This window comes from Crotalus tigris, unplaced genomic scaffold (genome assembly GCF_016545835.1).
Source record: "Crotalus tigris isolate CLP2741 ecotype Arizona unplaced genomic scaffold, ASM1654583v1 scf7180000017793.814357, whole genome shotgun sequence".
Classification (NCBI taxonomy): Eukaryota; Metazoa; Chordata; class Lepidosauria; order Squamata; family Viperidae; genus Crotalus; species Crotalus tigris.
This window is the reverse complement of record NW_024096640.1, coordinates 181,898-198,167: the sequence shown is the minus strand read 5'-3', so window position 1 is coordinate 198,167 and position 16,270 is coordinate 181,898. Positions and strand designations below refer to the sequence as shown.

Sequence of the window (16,270 nt, the reverse complement as noted above, 5' to 3'; positions counted from 1 at the left end):
AGTTGAATATTCTACATCATAAGGGAACAAACTGTCAAAAACTGTCAGAAGGAAGATCCAGCTGAAGACACAAAGAGTTAAGTCCAGCGCAGCTCCAAGTCACAGTGCAATCCTGGTAGTAGACTAAGAGTCCAGAGTTTGGGTAGGTATCCTGTTCCTATGCCCACCACCCTTTACCAATGGGGAAAGAGAATCAGGTACAGTAGAGTAGAGTAGAGTAGAGTAGAGCAGAGCAGAGTAAAACAGAAAAGAACAGAACAATAGAATTGGAAGGGATCTTGGAGGTCTTCTAGTCAAAACCCCTGTTCAAGCAGGAAGTCCTATACCATATCAGACAATGGTTGTCCAATCTCTTCTTAAAAACTCCAGTGTTGGAGCATCCACATATAACCCAGCTTAGGAGATATGAGTCAATTCTAAGCTGTCTCCATTTCGCTGACCACTTTCTCTTTTTAACCAAAATGTTTGGATTTCCACTTACATTAAATCTCACAATCTGCTCCATTCTCCAGCTGTACACATTGGGATGATATGCTACATGCGCTGATCAGGTAAAATGGCTCCCAAACCACCAGCAGCAAAAGGTAAGCTATCTTACCTGCCATCTTTTCCTCAAAATATGTCATCATTATCATCACCACCATCCTCATCATCATAGTTGGAAGGGACTTTGGAGGTCTTCTAGTCCTTGTTCAAGCAGGAGACCCTAGGCCATGTATGAGAATGTCAGTGTGCCCTACCGGTAGACTTCCTTCTTGGGAGGATCTTGGAGACCATTTGCTGACTTGCTGCAATGGGGAAGGAAGAACCCAGAATGTGTGAATGAAAGATCTGGGAGTCTTCCAGGACAAAGAGCCACTGCTTGGTGAACAGGTGACACCTGTGGCCAGGAAGTCTTGCACAATTCCACCTGGTGCACCAGTTGTGCCCTTTCCTAGATCAGGAGGTCCTTCAGAAAGTTATTCCTTCCCATGGCCTGGCTACTGCAACATGCTCTAATTGGTGAAGGTCTTGAATACCGTCCAGAAGCTTCACCTAATCCAGAAGAGAGCAGCACAGGCAATTATGGGTATGGCTCAGGATGCTCTTATAACAGCCCTACTTTGCAAGCCGTGGTGGTTGCCAGTTTGCTTCCAGAAAGACTGGTCTGGTCTCTTCAAGTAAGCAATGGGACTCCAAGGGAACCCCCAGACTGTGCACAAGTCTTGAATGGATAGCAAGTTGCTTTGGATAGTGAGATGGCTGGCATGTAAATTGAAATAAATAAATAGGTACAAGCCATCTCAGGACCAAAGTTGGAATGTTTTCAGAACAAGACCATCGGTCAAATAAAGATAATCTGCTCACCCCCATTTAGGCCCACCCAGTTTCCTGACACTGGATCAGGACTTTGACATTGTCACTTGATCTTTCTGGGGTCCAGAAGAATGAATGATATCATGAGCATATTGAAGATATCCCACCCCAAACTGTGGGTTCCATAGTGGTCTCTGAGCTTGGCTGTTTTCTTGCAGATGTTTCAGTGCCCAAGTAGTGCAACAAGGACCCCACAGTCCTCCTCTTTCTCCTCCTCCTACTCCATCGAAGTCTGTCCTTTCAGGTTGCTTGTGTTTTGTGTTCTTTTCAATTCATTCATTATTACTTTGTAAATTGTTATTTTCATTTTTTTAAAACGTTTTCACTCTGTTGGATGGTGGATGTGTGTTTATCCCAAGCCTCATGTTAAAGCTCAATTACTTATCTGGGACTAATAGTGCTTAAGCTGCTTCCTCCTCCTCCTCTTCCTCCTCCTCCTCCTCCTTCACCACTCCTTTCTAGCACAGAAGAGAATACCTAATTGGGTCATGAAATGTCTACAAGGAAACCACCAAGCTTAGAGAGCACCAAGGACACCACAGTCCTGGTCCTGGTCCTGGTCCTGATCTTTGTCCTCCTCCTCCTCCCTGTCCTCCTCCTCCTCCTAAAACCTCATTCCCTTCTAGCACAGAAGATGATACATATTTAGGTAATGAAATGTCTGCAAGGAAACTACCAAGCTCAGAGAACACCAAGGACCCCACAGTCTTCCTCCTCCTGGTCCTCCTCTTTGTCTTGTCGTCGTCGTCGTCCTCCTCCTCCTCCTCCTCCTCCTCCTCCTCCTCCTCCACCACCACCACCACCACCACCACTACCACCACTCCCTACTAGCACTGATGAGCTAGTTGGGTCATGAAATGTCTGCAAGGAACCCACCCAGCTCAGAGAACACCAAGGACCCCACAGTCGTCCTCCTCCTCCTGGTCCTCCTCTTTGTCCTTGTCCTTGTCCTTGTCCTCGTCCTCCTCCTCAAACCCCATTCCCTTCTAGCACAGAAGATGATACATATTTAGGTAATGAAATGTCTGCAAGGAAACTACCAAGCTCAGAGAACACCAAGGACCCCACAGTCCTCCTCCTCTTCCTGGTCCTCCTTCTGGTCCTCCTCTTTGTCCTTGTCGTCCTGGGGCTGGTCCTGTTTGACATATTGGAGCTCAGTTTGTTTTCTGTTTTTTTCTAACTCCAGCAAAAAGCCCAGCAGGTAACTATGCATCTGATAATCCATCCAGTAAGTCCGGTAATGTCAGAAAAAGACCTGGTGGTCCATTGACGTCTGTCCTCTGAGTTTGCTTGTGTTTTGTGTTCTTTTTAATTAATTCATTATTGTTTGGTAAATGTTGTTTTCATTTTTTTTATTTTTCTGCTTTCTTGTATGGTGGACTTATGTTTACCCTAAGCATCATGTTAAAACTGAATTACTTATCTGCAGAAGGCAACTAGTAGAGCTTAGTCGACTTCTTCTTCTTCTTCTTCTTCTTCTTCTTCTTCTTCTTCTTCTTCTTCTTCTTCTTCTTCTTCTTCTTCTTCTTCTTCTTCTTCTTCTTCTTCTTCTTCTTCTTCTTCTTCTTCTTCTTCTTCTTCTTCTTCTTCTTCCTCTTCTTCCTCCTCCTCCAACTCCTCCTCCTGCTCCTCCTCCTCCTCCACCTCCTCCTTGATTGCAATGGAATTCCTGCAGCTTCTCAACCAGTAAAACAAAGCCTCCTCATTAAGGCTTTTAGGCAGATGTTGACATTTTGGAGATAGGATTCTTGGTCGGACACTAGCTTGGGGCTGATCCTATTTGACATATTGGTGGTCAAATTGTTTTCTGTCATTTTTTCCAGGTCCAGCGAAACCTGAACGTAAGTATGAATCAGAAAAAAATCTGTGTAGTAAATCAGGTTTGGGGGCCCAAACTGTTCTTAAAGAACCTGGTGATCCATCAAGTCTGTCCTTGGAGCAGCCTCCCCACAGCCTTCCATCACCTGGATGGTTGTGGGGACGCATGCCAAGCAGTGGCAAGGAGCCCCGTCCTAGAGGAGAGGTCCGAGGGAAGAGAGGACCAGGATCCTTTCCAGGTAGAGAAGGAATGGAGACCCCCTGCTCATCCTGGGATGCTGCCAGAGGAAGCACAGGGGGAGGAGGGTCTCCTCAGAGGAGGACCCCCAGCACAGCCCACCAAAACCTTTGAGGCCCCCAGTAGCAGGGGGGAGATGAGGGAAGCCATTTCTGTTGGAAGGAGCAAACACTGAGGTGTTTCATTACAAGGGAGAGACAGAGAAGGGCTCTCTCCTAAGGGAAGAAGCCCCCGTCCCAATTTGGCTATGGTTAATCATCTTTCTATGGGGGGCTTCAGGCATGCCTAAGAACGTTTGTTGCCCAAGGCCAGCCATTGGTCTGCCGAGGGTGAGCAGAGTTGGTCCCAGCGGTGGTGCTACGTTAAGCTGGCTGCTTTGGGCTCTTGGGCAGAATGAAAGCACACAGGATGGGCTAGTGGTGAAGGGGTGGGGTAGTGATGGAAGACCATCCTCAGCCACGGAGACTTCCTGGGAGAAGGGAAGGGAAGCACGTGAGGCTGTGTCAACCCAAGAAGTTGAGGAGCAATTAGGTCCAAAGCCCTATCTATCTTGGTCTGGGTGCTGTTGAACCCTTCAGGGGTGTGTGCCAGCTCTGCTCCCTGCTTACCCAGTGACGCTTGAGGTGGACGTCATGTCTATAATCTACGGCCACCACCATAGAGTGAAAGGCAGATTGGACATCTCCTCCAAAGGTGAGCACTTCATGAAGGCTTCTTCATGAACAGGTTTGCCCATTGAGGGCCCAGTTCTGGGGCAGTTGCAGATCAGGGTCTCACTGCAAGTGAAAATGCATTATGAAGATGGACAACAACAATCCTTATTGTTACCTCCTCAGAACATTTCTAATCAAGGCTTCCTTTTCAAAACACAGGCACCCCAACGAAAATAGAAGAATGTCTCAAAGGCTACAATTGTGCAATGCTCGGCATCGTCATGGTCTTCTGTCTAATTTTGTATACCATTTGGTATATCAGTTTATGTAAGTCTTTAATTTTATCCAATAAATTTATCCACGCTGAGAGTCTCTAAAGCAGCGGTTCTCAACCTGTGGGTCGCGACTCTTTTGGGGGTCGGCGACCCTTTCACAGGGGTCACCTCCTCCTCCTCCGGCTCCTCCTCCTCCGCCGGCTTCTCCTGGGTGCTCTTCTCCTCCGACAGCGCTTGCTCCTGCCGCCACAGCACCATCCCGCGGCGGCCATGCCGACTCCCAGCTGCTGGCTGGGAGCCAGGATGACTCCCAGCTGATTCCCAGGAGTCTGGCCGAAAAGTGGAGGTTGGGCCAACTCCCAGCTGACGTGCGCACGCTGGGCCAACTCTCAGCTGGCTGTCGGGAGCCGGGCGGTGTGTAGTGGCCCGCCAGTTCCCCACCGACGTCCGGACGCCGATCTGACTCCCAGCTGACTGTTGGAAGTCGGGCGGTGCTCATGGGGGCCATGCGGACGTCGGCCTGCTGCTGGTTGCGTCCTCCCCGTCTCCCAGCTCACGGCAAGCCCAGGGGCTTGACACGCGCACCCCGGGCCGGCTAAGCTGCGTTGGTGGCCAGTCCGAGCCGAGCCGGGTCTGGGCCACTGCTGCCGCTGCCGCTGGGCTGCTCCGCCACTGCTGCCGCTGCTAGCTGAGCTGAGCTGAGCTGCGGCGCCGAGCCAATCCCCATGCCTCCTGCCCGTGCTCCAACCCTGGCCATCCTCCACACCACGCCAGAGCTTTCCCCCGCACTGCCCGGCCCACCTCCCTCACTGTCAGAGGCCACCTCGGCCCTCTGGCGCCCAGCACGGCCCTGGGGCTGGTGGGCAGGAGCAACTCCTTCCTGGCTTGTCAGGCTCTGGGCCTCAGAAGCAGCCAGGCGGTGGGGAAGAGGGCAATGCCCAAATAATAATAATAATAGTAGTAAAGTTGGAAGGGACCTTGGAGGTCATCTAGTCCAACCCCCTGCTCGGGCAGGAAACCCTACACCATTTCGGACAAATGGCTGTCCAGTCTCTTCTTAAAAACTTCCAGTGTTGTAGCATTTACTGCTTCTGGAGGCAAGCTGTTCCACTGATTAATTGTTCTAACTGTCAGGAAGTTTCTCCTTAGTTCTAGGTTGCTTCTCTCCTTGATTAGTTTCCACCCATTGCTTCTTGTCCTGCCTTCAGGTGCTTTGGAGACTAGCTTGACTCCCTCTTCTTTGTGGCAGCCCCTGAGATATTGGAACACTGCTATCATGTCCCCCCTCGTCCTTCTCTTCATTAAACTAGACATACCCAATTCCAGCAACCGTTCCTTATATGTTTTAGCCTCCAGTCCCCTAATCATCTTTGTTGCTCTTCTCTGTACTCTTTCTAGAGTCTCGACATCTTTTTTACATCGTGGTGACCAAAACTGGATGCAGTATTCCAAGTGTGGCCTTACCAAGGCATTAAAGAGTGGTATTAATACTTCACGTGATCTTGATTCTATCCCTCTGTTAATGCAGCCTAGCACTGTGTTGGCCTTTTTGGCAGCTGCAGCACACTGCTGGCTCATATTTAAGTGATTGTCTACTAGGACTCCGAGGTCCCTCTCACAGTTAATACTATTGAGCATGGTGCCACCTATGCTGTACTTGTGCATTTGGTTTTTCTTGCCTAAATGTAGAACCTTGCTTTTTTCACCATTGAATTTCATTTTGTTATTTAGTGCCCAGTGTTCAAGTCTGTCCAGATCCTTCTGTATCTGAAGCCTGTCTTCTGGAGTGTTGGCTATTCCTGCCAGCTTGGTGTCGTCTGCAAATTTGATGAGTTCCCCATCTATCCCTTCATCCAAGTCATTGATGAAGATGTTGAAGAGTACTGGGCCCAGAACAGAGCCATGTGCATTGGAGACCAGCCGGACGGGCCGGGAGCGGAGAAGCGGTGCTTTCCGAGCAGGAGCTGGTGCTCCAGCCATGCCCCTCTCGCGTGTGACGAGTCGGGGAAAGGTCGTGGTGGTGAAGGGCTGCGCAGCGTGGAAAGGGACTCCCACGATCCCACCACTGCGATGGCGCTCAGGAGGCTGGAGGGGTGGGCAGGTCCCGGGGGGGCGGCTGGAAGAGGGCAAGAGGTGCCAGGATGAGGATGGGGGGCTCCAGACTACCATCTCCAGCAGCCCTAAAAAGCACTGGAAGAGTGGGGAATTCTGGGAGTTGCAGTTCGTCACCATCTGGGAAAACATGACTCTCCAAAGATCCATCCTTCCTTCCTTCCTTCCTTCCTTCCTTCCTTCCTTCCTTCCTTCCTTCCTTCCTTCCTTCCTTCCATCTCCTTCCCTTCCCTTTCAATCTCTCTTCCTTCCTTCCTTTCCCCTTCAATCTTCTTCCTTCTCCATCTCCTTCCTTTCCCTTTCAATCTTCCTTCCTTCCATCTCCATCCGTTCCCCATCAATCTCTCTCTCCTTCTTTCCTTCCTTCCTTCTTTCCTTCCTTCTTTCCTTCCTTCCTTCCCCCTTCAATCTCCTTCCTTCTCCATCTCCTTCCTTTCCCCTTCAATTTTCTCTTCCTTCCTTCCATCTCCATCCCTTCCCCTTCAATCTCTCTCTCTCTTCCTTCTTTCCTTCCCCATCTCCTTCCTTTCCCTTTCAATCTTCCTTCCTTCCTTCCTTCCTTCCTTCCTTCCTTCCTTCCTTCCTTCCTTCCTTCCTTCCTTCCTTCCTTCCTTCCATCTCCATTCCTTCCTCTTCAATCTCTTTCTCCTTCCTTCCTTTCCCCTTCAATCTTCCTTCCTTCCCCTTCCCTCCCTCCCAACATTTTTGAGCAAGGAAGAGTAAGCTTCTCCAGCCAGCATTGCTATATTGTTTTTGTGATTAATCACTATGTTTAATTATGTTCAATTCGTAGCAATGAAAATACACCCTGCATATCAGATATTTAGATTACGATTCAAAACAGTAGCAAAATTACAGTTATGAAGTAGCAACAAAAATAATTTTATGGTTGGGGGTCACCACAACATGAGGAACTGTATTAAAGGGTCGCGGCATTAGGAAGGTTGAGAACCACTGCTCTAAAGGCATGTCGGAAGGAGCGTGGGAGAAGGAGGGAGTATCAGAAGCCAGACAACGGCTGGAGAAGAGCCAGGTTAGCTGGCAGCTGCCACAGGGGCATGGGAAACAGCCTCGTTTCTTGGGCTGTAAAGGTGAGGGGGGGGGAGAGGTGGAGTTCCAGATGCTGTTGATGTAACTAAAATAGAATTGCAGGTAGCCTCGAATTGAAGATTAATCCTAACAACAAGAAGAAGAAGAACACCACAAGATTAAAGTTTCCAAACCCTATGTTAACAAACTGTTATTTTAATCAACTTGTGAAAAATCTACCATGATCTCTTATATATCTCAAATTGGATCAAAAGTTAAGAGTAATTTGTCCTGGATCAAATATCCATGTTTGTTTCTTAAGTCCATCTCTTATCAACTGATGTCTAATTAAATAACCTCTTGGCCAGGTTTTTAGAAGGGGGTTGCCATTACTGCCTTCCTAGGGCTGAGCCCACGTGACTGGCCCAAGGTCACCCGAGGGCTTTGTGCCCAAGGTGGGACAAGATTTCATGCTCTCCCACTTTGACCACAATGCCAAATGGCTCTCAGTCCAACTTATTATGTGGTAATTAAACCTCTCCTTCAGGTGCTGAAGAAAAGGCAAAACGGGATCCACTTCGGCAGGCAGTTGCCCAAATCAGGCAATATATGATTGCACAGAATGCTGAGTATGGCACCCTTAACGGTAAGCAAAGAGTCCCACTCTGAAAGAGCACGTGCATTCCTGTCCACAAATCCACCGAGCCAATTTTCCTTCCTCTAGCTAGATTGGTGGGTTCCATCAGAATGGAAGGAGCATTCGCATCCATCTGCTGCTTATACACTTTCAGTCCCAGGATGATGTCAGAACAAACTAAGGAAGAGGGAAAAAGACTGGGGGGGGGGGGATTCCAGAAGCTGTCAATATTCCCCATGGGAAACTCTGACTGAACTTTGTCACAATGTCCTTGAGGAGCTGCTCAGTCTGCTTTAGACACTTCCTAGTTGCAGAGACTGACAGATACTTTCAGAGGATTGGAAGGAAACACATTCTTGATAAACCCAGGAGGCAGCCTCGGATCTGAAGAGGTGATCTTGCTGCGTGTGTTTCAGATACCGACCTGATTATGGAAGCTGAGAAGGTGGCAAGACAGTTGATTCCATGGGCTCAAAAGATCAAAGAACTTCAAGCAGAGATTGGTAAGTTTTTCCACAGATTGTGATTACTAAGAAGCCGGATAGAGTGACAGCATTCTCCAAGCAGGGTTATTTTTGTTGTTGTTGTTGTTTGCAATTTTATAGGCACCATCAATCAGGCCCGCAGATTAGGGCAGTGCACCATGCTGGTTTTTTAAAGCATTGCTTGGGCAGATTGTCAGCTATCCCAACTTGGTCAGTTAGAAAAGAGAGACATTCAGGCTCATGATTAGCCAAAGGTCCACTTTCCTAAGGCAAGTGGCTACAGCAGAAGCAAAGCTGGATCTGGGGTTTTCGCGCCCAAAGCTCATGGTTAGCTTTCCCTTGTTCCCATCTAGCCTCCTGCTTATCAGCAAGTATCCAATTAGGTGTCCCATAATGCTTTATCATGAGGCAACTGGACTTTCTTGTTTTTCTTTGAAGACGTTTCTTTTCTTCAAAAGAGAAGAAGCAGCTTCTTGGATGAGAAGCAAAACACCTTGAAAAGAAAAACAAGAAAGTCCAGTTGCCTCGTGAAAAAGCATCTTTTTTCTTAAAATATTTTTTTTTAAATAAAATGGATGAAAGAATTTGCCTAACTGTGGTCCTTCTCATTTTTCTTTCTTCTTTCCCTCTTCACGTCCCAATGATAATTTGTTCAAAGCTGAACTTCATTACAAACTGAATCATGACTGGACAGCCTATAAGGGCCACCTGTATTTATTTGGTTACCGATCCCTGAGTTTTGAGGGCACAGTGGAGCTATGCAATAAATCGAAAGCTTACATAGCTGATATTACTGATGACGTGGAGGAGGTAAGCACCCTGCCCTTCTCTCTCCTGGCCTTGATTTTGGCAGAAAAGGACACCAGCCTAAAATTGGCTGTACCCATCGCGGATCCCTCTCCTGCATTGATGGACTCTGGAGAATGGGGAGAGCAAGACATCTGATTGAAAGCTGTCCCCGTGCTTTCAGGCCAGGGGTGCAGGAGAGGGATCAGATGGGTCTTGGGTGGGGTGGGGGTGGAAGGCTTGGACCCACGGCTTGACACAGGAAAGCACCAGTGCCAACACTCAGCAGCTCTGCATGGGTGCTGAACAGAGCTGCAGAGGGGCTCCTTGTCAGCGTGGGTTTCAGGCTGTTTTGTTTCCAAGCTCCACTTTCCCTCTCAAAGCGTGGCAGCTCCCTGCAAGCTGCCATGGAGCTTTTGGGCCCACAGTTGTGCGGAGTCTGAAAGAAGACTCTGTGCTGCAACCGAGGAGGCTTCCGTAAAGCCATTGCGGAGGTGTGGACAGGTGTTGCCAGTGTTGAGAGACCTGGCCTTTCCTGCTGGCTGGTAGTGTTGCAGGGCTCCTCCCTCCTGGAAGCCCCCAAGCAGGGGCAGTGAGCAGCTGATCAGAAGAAGGAAAGAAGGCGAGCAGATAGGCTCTCACCAACCTCAGTGCCTCCTCCCCTGTGGGATGACTTGAGTGGGCATCAGATTCTGTTCATTGTGGATGGCCTGCAGGTGGTTGCGGATTTTATGGGGACAAACTAAGGCCAGAGAGAGGGATGAGGGAAGAGTTCTGGGCTGAGGAGGAGATGAGACAAGGACTTGGGGAAGGGTGGAACAAGGCAGCTCCCTGGTCATTTCTCACCATGGTTACGTGCAAATGCGGAATGGCCCATAGACTAGGTTTGATCGTGGCTTTCGTGGCTCTGCTGGTTCAGCCAAAGGCCTGCTTGGTTCCTCCTGGAGGTTCCATTCTTTCGGGAATCTGATCTGCCCCACTCTTTGTGATTGTACCGCACGGATTGCATTGCTGCTGCTTCTACACATTCCTCCCCTGATGCTTCTAGGGAGGCTCTGATTTGGAAGGTCCATAAGGTGAGAATCTCCCCTTTGTTCACTGTAACTGACGTGTGGACTTTTTTTCTTTCAGAGGTTCTTAGAAGACTCAATTAAGACGAAACATGGTTCTTACTGGATTGGATTGCGTTATATTGACAGTGAATGGAAATGGGTGGCTCTCGGAACTAAACCTCAAAAAGAGTAAGGGCCAAATTCAAGTTTGTTTCTTACAGCCTGAAATATTTTGAAATCGGAGAGAGGTGGCAAAAGATGCAGTGTGTATGATGATGATGATGATGATGATGATGATGATAATAATAATAATAATAATAATAATAATAATAATAATAATAATAATAATAATGGTATTTGTGTGATGTTTCACCACATTATGTGGGGGTCATTACAAATTGCTGCAGATACATTGGGGGATAGAATCTTCTGTATATGTATATATATGTGTCTCTGTATATATGTGTGTGTGCGTGTGTGTGTGTGTGTATTATCTATATCTAACTCTTTCTCTCTCTCTCTCTCTCTCTCTCTCTCTCTCTCTCTCTCTCATCCAACCATATCTTTAGCATTGTGTTGGGCCTAGAGATGACACAACGAATAGAGTTCACTTCTTTATTTGTTTTTGCACCCAATGGACAGAATCTTGCCAAGCTAAAGCTATAACCTCCTAACTTACTGGATAATATCTCAGAAGTTCCTGTGACGGCGGTGGCGATGGCGGCTGTTCTCAGCCGTCCGCCCTGGAATGTGTCAAAGCCAGCTGAGACAGCGAGCAACAGCCATCTCGTGGCTTGGAATCTCTCTCCCTGGGTGAAGGGGAGGAGATGAGTTTCCCTCGGATAGTGGCAGGGCTCCCCGAGAGACCCCAAAGTTTTTTTTTTCTTTGGAGGTCGGAGGGTGAGAGCTCCCATGGAGTCTGAGGCGTTCTCCACATTCCAGGATGCCTTTGCTCTAATTTTTTTTGGGGGGGGGGGCAAAGCTAGACGCTACTTACACATCTGCTTTCAAAATGAACTTGTGAGTAAAATTTAAAGCAGACAGAGCTGACCAGGGAGATTATATCTGTGATTATTTTGAGACTTTAACTCTGGAAAAGATTTCATCTTCTCTCTTTTCTTATTTGAGAGGGGTGAAAAATGGCGCTGAGATGTTGTTTTTAAGAGTGAAAGGACCGGAACTTTAATTTGAAACAATGTAACAGCTTTTTTTTTCTTCTTCTTTTTATTTACACAGGGGGCTTTTGTTTTTGTTTTTTCCCCTCCTTTTGTCTTCTTTTTTCTCTCTCTCTTTGTTAAAGGTTTTATAAGATTTTAAGAGTTTTTTTTTTTTCCCAAGATGGCTTCAAAGCATTTTGGAGCTTTTGTTTCTAAAGCCTCAATCTCCTCTTCGGTAATGCAGACAGCTCAGCAAGTTGAGTCTAAATTTCCACCACTTTTCTCAGCTTTACCAGCAGTTTTACCTAAAGACTTACAGGACGCTTTGGAAGATAGTGTACGACGGATTGAAAAAGAGATAAGTGAAATTATTGAAAATAAATTTAGGAAATTGAGAGAAGATATAGCGTCTGTGCTTCAGAAGTTTGCTGATCACATAGATCGTTTGGATCAGCGTATTGATGTTGCTGTAGAAAATTCTGAAAAATTGGAAGATAAAATAGAAAATAAGGTGGAAATAATTCAGGATGAAATTACTATGTTACAATACAGAAGTATGGAGTTTGCTTTAAGAATAAGAGGAATGCAGGAAAATAATCAAGAAGATTTGAGACAAGTGGTTGCAAAGGATATAGCTCTTATTTTGGAATCCGAGCCTAAAGAAATATTGAGAGAGACAGAAAAAGTTTTTAGGGTTAATTCAAGGGTTGCAAGACAGAGGAATCTGCCACGAGATGTGGTTATTTATTTTTTTAGTAGATCACTTCGTAATAAAATTTTACAAGCCTTTTACAAGCAGAGATTTCAAATTGCAGCCCAGGATGTTATACTTCTGAAAGAACTACCTTCAAGAATTCTTAAAGTAAGAAAGCATTTTGCTTTTTTGGCTGATGAGCTTAAGAGGCCACAGATTCGTTTCAGATGGGAGATACCGGCTGGAATAGTGGTGAATTATGCAGGGACACGCTACAGACTTGATACAATTTTGAAAGGGAAGGATTTTTATACTTCTGTTTTGAAGGCGGGCTCTTTATTACCTACAGTTGAGATATTAGAAGAAAAGTTGGAAGAGCAATTGATAGATGATATGCAGGTTAAACCTTTGCAACAATCTCTCTTGACAGAAGATTCATTAATAAAATTGAGTACTTGTGGAGCTTTTAGAAGTAAAATAAAGGTGGAAGAAAAGCTGGAAGAGCAGCTGACTGGAAAAAATATGCAGGTTGAACCTTTGCACCAGTCCTCCTTAATAGAAGATTCATCAAAGAAATTGGGCATGACTCGGGCAGCTTTTAGAACTGAGGTATTAGAAGAAAAGTTGGAACAGCAACTGATAGAAGATTCGCAGGTTAAACCTTTGCAACAATCTTTTTTGACAGAAGATTCATTAATGAAATTGAGTACTTGTGGACCTTTTAGAAGTAAGATAAAGGTGGAAGAAAAGCCGGAAGAGCAGCTGATTGAAGAAGATATGGAGGTTGTACCTTTGCAGCAGTCCTCTTCAACAGAAGATTTATCAAAGAAATCGGGCATGACTCGTGCAGTTTTTAGAAGTAAAATAATGGAACAGCAGAAGGTTTTTCGTCATCTTCTAAGTAACAGATAATAGAAGGAGAAGTTGGAATATCAGCCGGCTGTTATAAGGAGTTTTGTTAAATTTTTGTTATTTATGATTTTTGCCTGGGAGAAGACTTGATAGGCTTTAACCTAGGGATTTAATATCTGAGAGTATCTGCTATGATTTCTGTTCGAGAGAATAGTTGATAGGTTTTAATCTGGTGATTTAATATTTGAGAGTACTTATGATATATTAAAAGTGGATAAGAATGTTATAAGGTTTTGATTTGGGAGAAAAGGGTATTACATTCATTTGGGTCTGGGGGGGAAAGAGTTAAGAGCTAAGTTTATATTGTTTAAAAGAAATACACATCTCGGTGTGGAGAAGGTGGATAAATTATATGAAGAACAAATATGGGATTTAATGAGTAAATTATGATTAGAGTAGATATGATTAAAAGTACTGTTTGGATGATGAATAAATTCCATTTTACTTATTGTGATTTAGTTTCTATTAGTTAAAGTTAAAATAAATATGGGATTTAATGGGTAAATTTTGATTAGAGTAGAGATGATTAAAAGTATTGTTTTGATTATGAACAATTTTTGTTTTAAATTTGGCATTATTTGATTTTGATAATTGATTTTCTTTAATTTGTTTAAATTTGTTTTGTATTTGAGTTGAAGTAATGTATTGATTTTGTTATTTGTATAGTTGGATAAGTTTAGTTAGATTTAGTTTGCATTAGTTAAAGTTAAGTAGATTTTGTTTAATATGTTTGAAAAAAAAATGAGTAAACTTTGATTAGAGTAGATATCATTAAAAGTATTTTGATTATGAATAATTTTTGTTTTAAATTTGGCATTATTTGATTTTGATAGTTGATTTTCTTTAATTTGTTTAAATTTGTTTTGTATTTGAGTTAAAGTAACTTATTAATTTTCTTATTTGTATAGTTGGATAGGTTTAGTTAGATTTAGTTTGCATTAGTTAAAGTTAAGTAGATTTTGTTTAATATGTTTGAAAACCCTGTGCCAAGCTCTGGGAAGTGGGGGGGAGGGGAGGTTGGGGTGGGTGGGTTTTTGGGACTGGGAGGGAGGGGGGTTGGGGTGGGGGGGGTAGGTAGGTTAGATGATAGGATTAAAGTAAGATAATAAGGGATAACTTATGAGAGAGATGTTGCTTGGGCATTTCCCCGGTACTGTATCCGAAGAGGGATGAGAGAGGAGGAGAAAGGTTAGGGAGGAAGTAGGATGGTGAGAGGAGAGGGGGAGGGGAGAGAGAGAGGAGGAGAAAGGCTTGGGAGGAAGTAGGATGGTGAGAGGAGAGGGGGAAGGGAGAGAGAGGTGAGGGGAGGGAGAAGGAGGAGGGAAGTAAGGGAGAGTACAAGAGAGGGAGGATGCAGTTTCGGGGTGGGGGTGGGCAGGCGACATCTAGGTGTATTTACTTTATCTTGTTAAACGTGAAATTTCTTCTTTTTTGTTTATGTAATTGATAATTGGAAAATAAAAACTTTTTTGAAAAAAAAATATCTCAGAGGTTCTAAGGTGTGGCTACCCTGAACCTCGTCCCCTCTTCTCCACCCAGGACCGTGAAGTCTCTTAATAGGGGCCTCTTCCTGGGAAAAGTCTGTATAGCCAAATCTCCCCCCCCCCCACACACACACTCTGCTCCTGCGGATGCACATTCCATCACACATTGGGATGGCACTGAGCCCTGAACTGATGGACGACCTTCCCCACTGCTTTCTTGCACGAGGATAATAATGGGGAAAGGACGAAACTCTACGGTGCCCCATGAATGAGTACCCATCTCCCTGACTTCTCCTCCCCCACCCCCTCCCCCAACTGAAACCACCGGCAAAGGGAGGAATAGAAACACTCCAGAATTCTCCCCAAGCCTCAATGCCCAAAGCAACCAAGAAGGGTGCCATGGCCCATTTTTATAAAACGGTTGCCTAGAGATCCGTAATCCGTAAAGGTCTGTTCAAGAGGACGGAGGGGGAGATGTGTCGCCAAGACTTTGGTGAACTCCACCTCTATTTCTCTGCCAAAACAACCACAGACCAACATTTGGAGTTGTTGGAAACTCCCATTGAGGTGAGGGAAGAAGGTGAATGGATCCAACATTTATTTCCTGCTCCAAAGTCTATAAATGATACTCATTTTGTCTAGAGGACTGACAACAGTTGTTTCTTCTTTCCAGATACTGGAAGGATGGAGAACCAGGCAGACGTCTAACTAATAAATGTGTAAGAATACATAATGAATGTGATACACATTTACAGTGTTGGAGTGCTGTGGAGTGTACCCTTGAGGGAAGAGGCATTTGCAAGCAGAAACCTGAGAACAAATGGATAAACTAGCTCTTTGCTGAACGTTGCACAAAATTGTACTTGATGAACCCAGTGAGAAAGAAACGCCACTCGGGGAACCTGCCTCTGAAAAACAGTTGCCCCAGTCAGCCAGCGTGGAGACATGGAAGAACTCAGGACTTTGACATCAGCTTCCAAACACCTTTTCCATCCTGCCTTTTCGGAGATCAAAGATACGGTCTTATTTAGCAAATTCAGGGACAAGTAAAAAAGAATGAAAAAAGAAACTGTCTTTTCTGTGTTCGTTCTATTTCGTTCAGCTTTATTGTTTGTAAGCTGCCCACAGTCACTAAGAGTGAGTGGTCGGCCATATAAATCTTTAAATAAATAAAAAGAACTACATGCGGGAGTATCGAAAAACCCCCGAGGGCCCATGTGCACCCCACCCTCCATCCCAGGATTTGCCATCCAAGTCATTACAGAGGTTTGATTTATCACATCTCTACTTTGCTGCCTTCAAAAGTTCCTTGGCTGACATAGAATACAAAAGAAGGGTTCACAACATCCATGGTGTTTTAATACACCAAACCACATGAGAGGCTCAACAAGAACAAGAAAAGCATCACTAAACAAAAAGACAAACGGGAAAGCCGAAAAACTGAGACATCGTAAAACCAGCGGATGTCTCTCCCACACAGCTCCATCTCCAACAATTTCAGAAATGTCCACCAAGAGGAGACCAAGTTAATCTCCTCCGGGAGGCAATTCCATAATGTTGTCACAACTGGGGCACTAAACTT

The 16,270-nt window shown here is 45.3% G+C and overlaps 1 protein-coding gene across 1 annotated transcript; it reads left to right on the top strand.

The window, feature by feature from the left end:
• LOC120307604 (CD209 antigen-like protein 2) lies at window positions 1-15,788 on the top strand. The gene is made up of 9 exons (XM_039342502.1): window positions 1-142; window positions 513-584; window positions 3,180-3,197; window positions 4,285-4,392; window positions 8,029-8,127; window positions 8,535-8,621; window positions 9,262-9,413; window positions 10,521-10,630; window positions 15,362-15,788. Exons 2-9 carry the CDS (start codon window positions 557-559, stop codon window positions 15,519-15,521), a joined length of 762 nt encoding a protein of 253 aa, XP_039198436.1. The 5' UTR covers window positions 1-142; window positions 513-556; the 3' UTR covers window positions 15,522-15,788.
• The last annotated feature ends 482 nt before the right edge of the window (window positions 15,789-16,270 follow it).

Excerpts from the sequence above, each read along its gene's own strand:
- LOC120307604 (XM_039342502.1), top strand. The coding sequence starts at position 557 with ATGGCTCCCAAACCACCAGCAGCAAAAG. Across the intron at positions 8,128-8,534 it reads TGAGTATGGCACCCTTAACG|ATACCGACCTGATTATGGAA; the intron begins GTAAGCAAAGAG and ends CGTGTGTTTCAG. Across the intron at positions 10,631-15,361 it reads GGAACTAAACCTCAAAAAGA|ATACTGGAAGGATGGAGAAC; the intron begins GTAAGGGCCAAA and ends TCTTCTTTCCAG.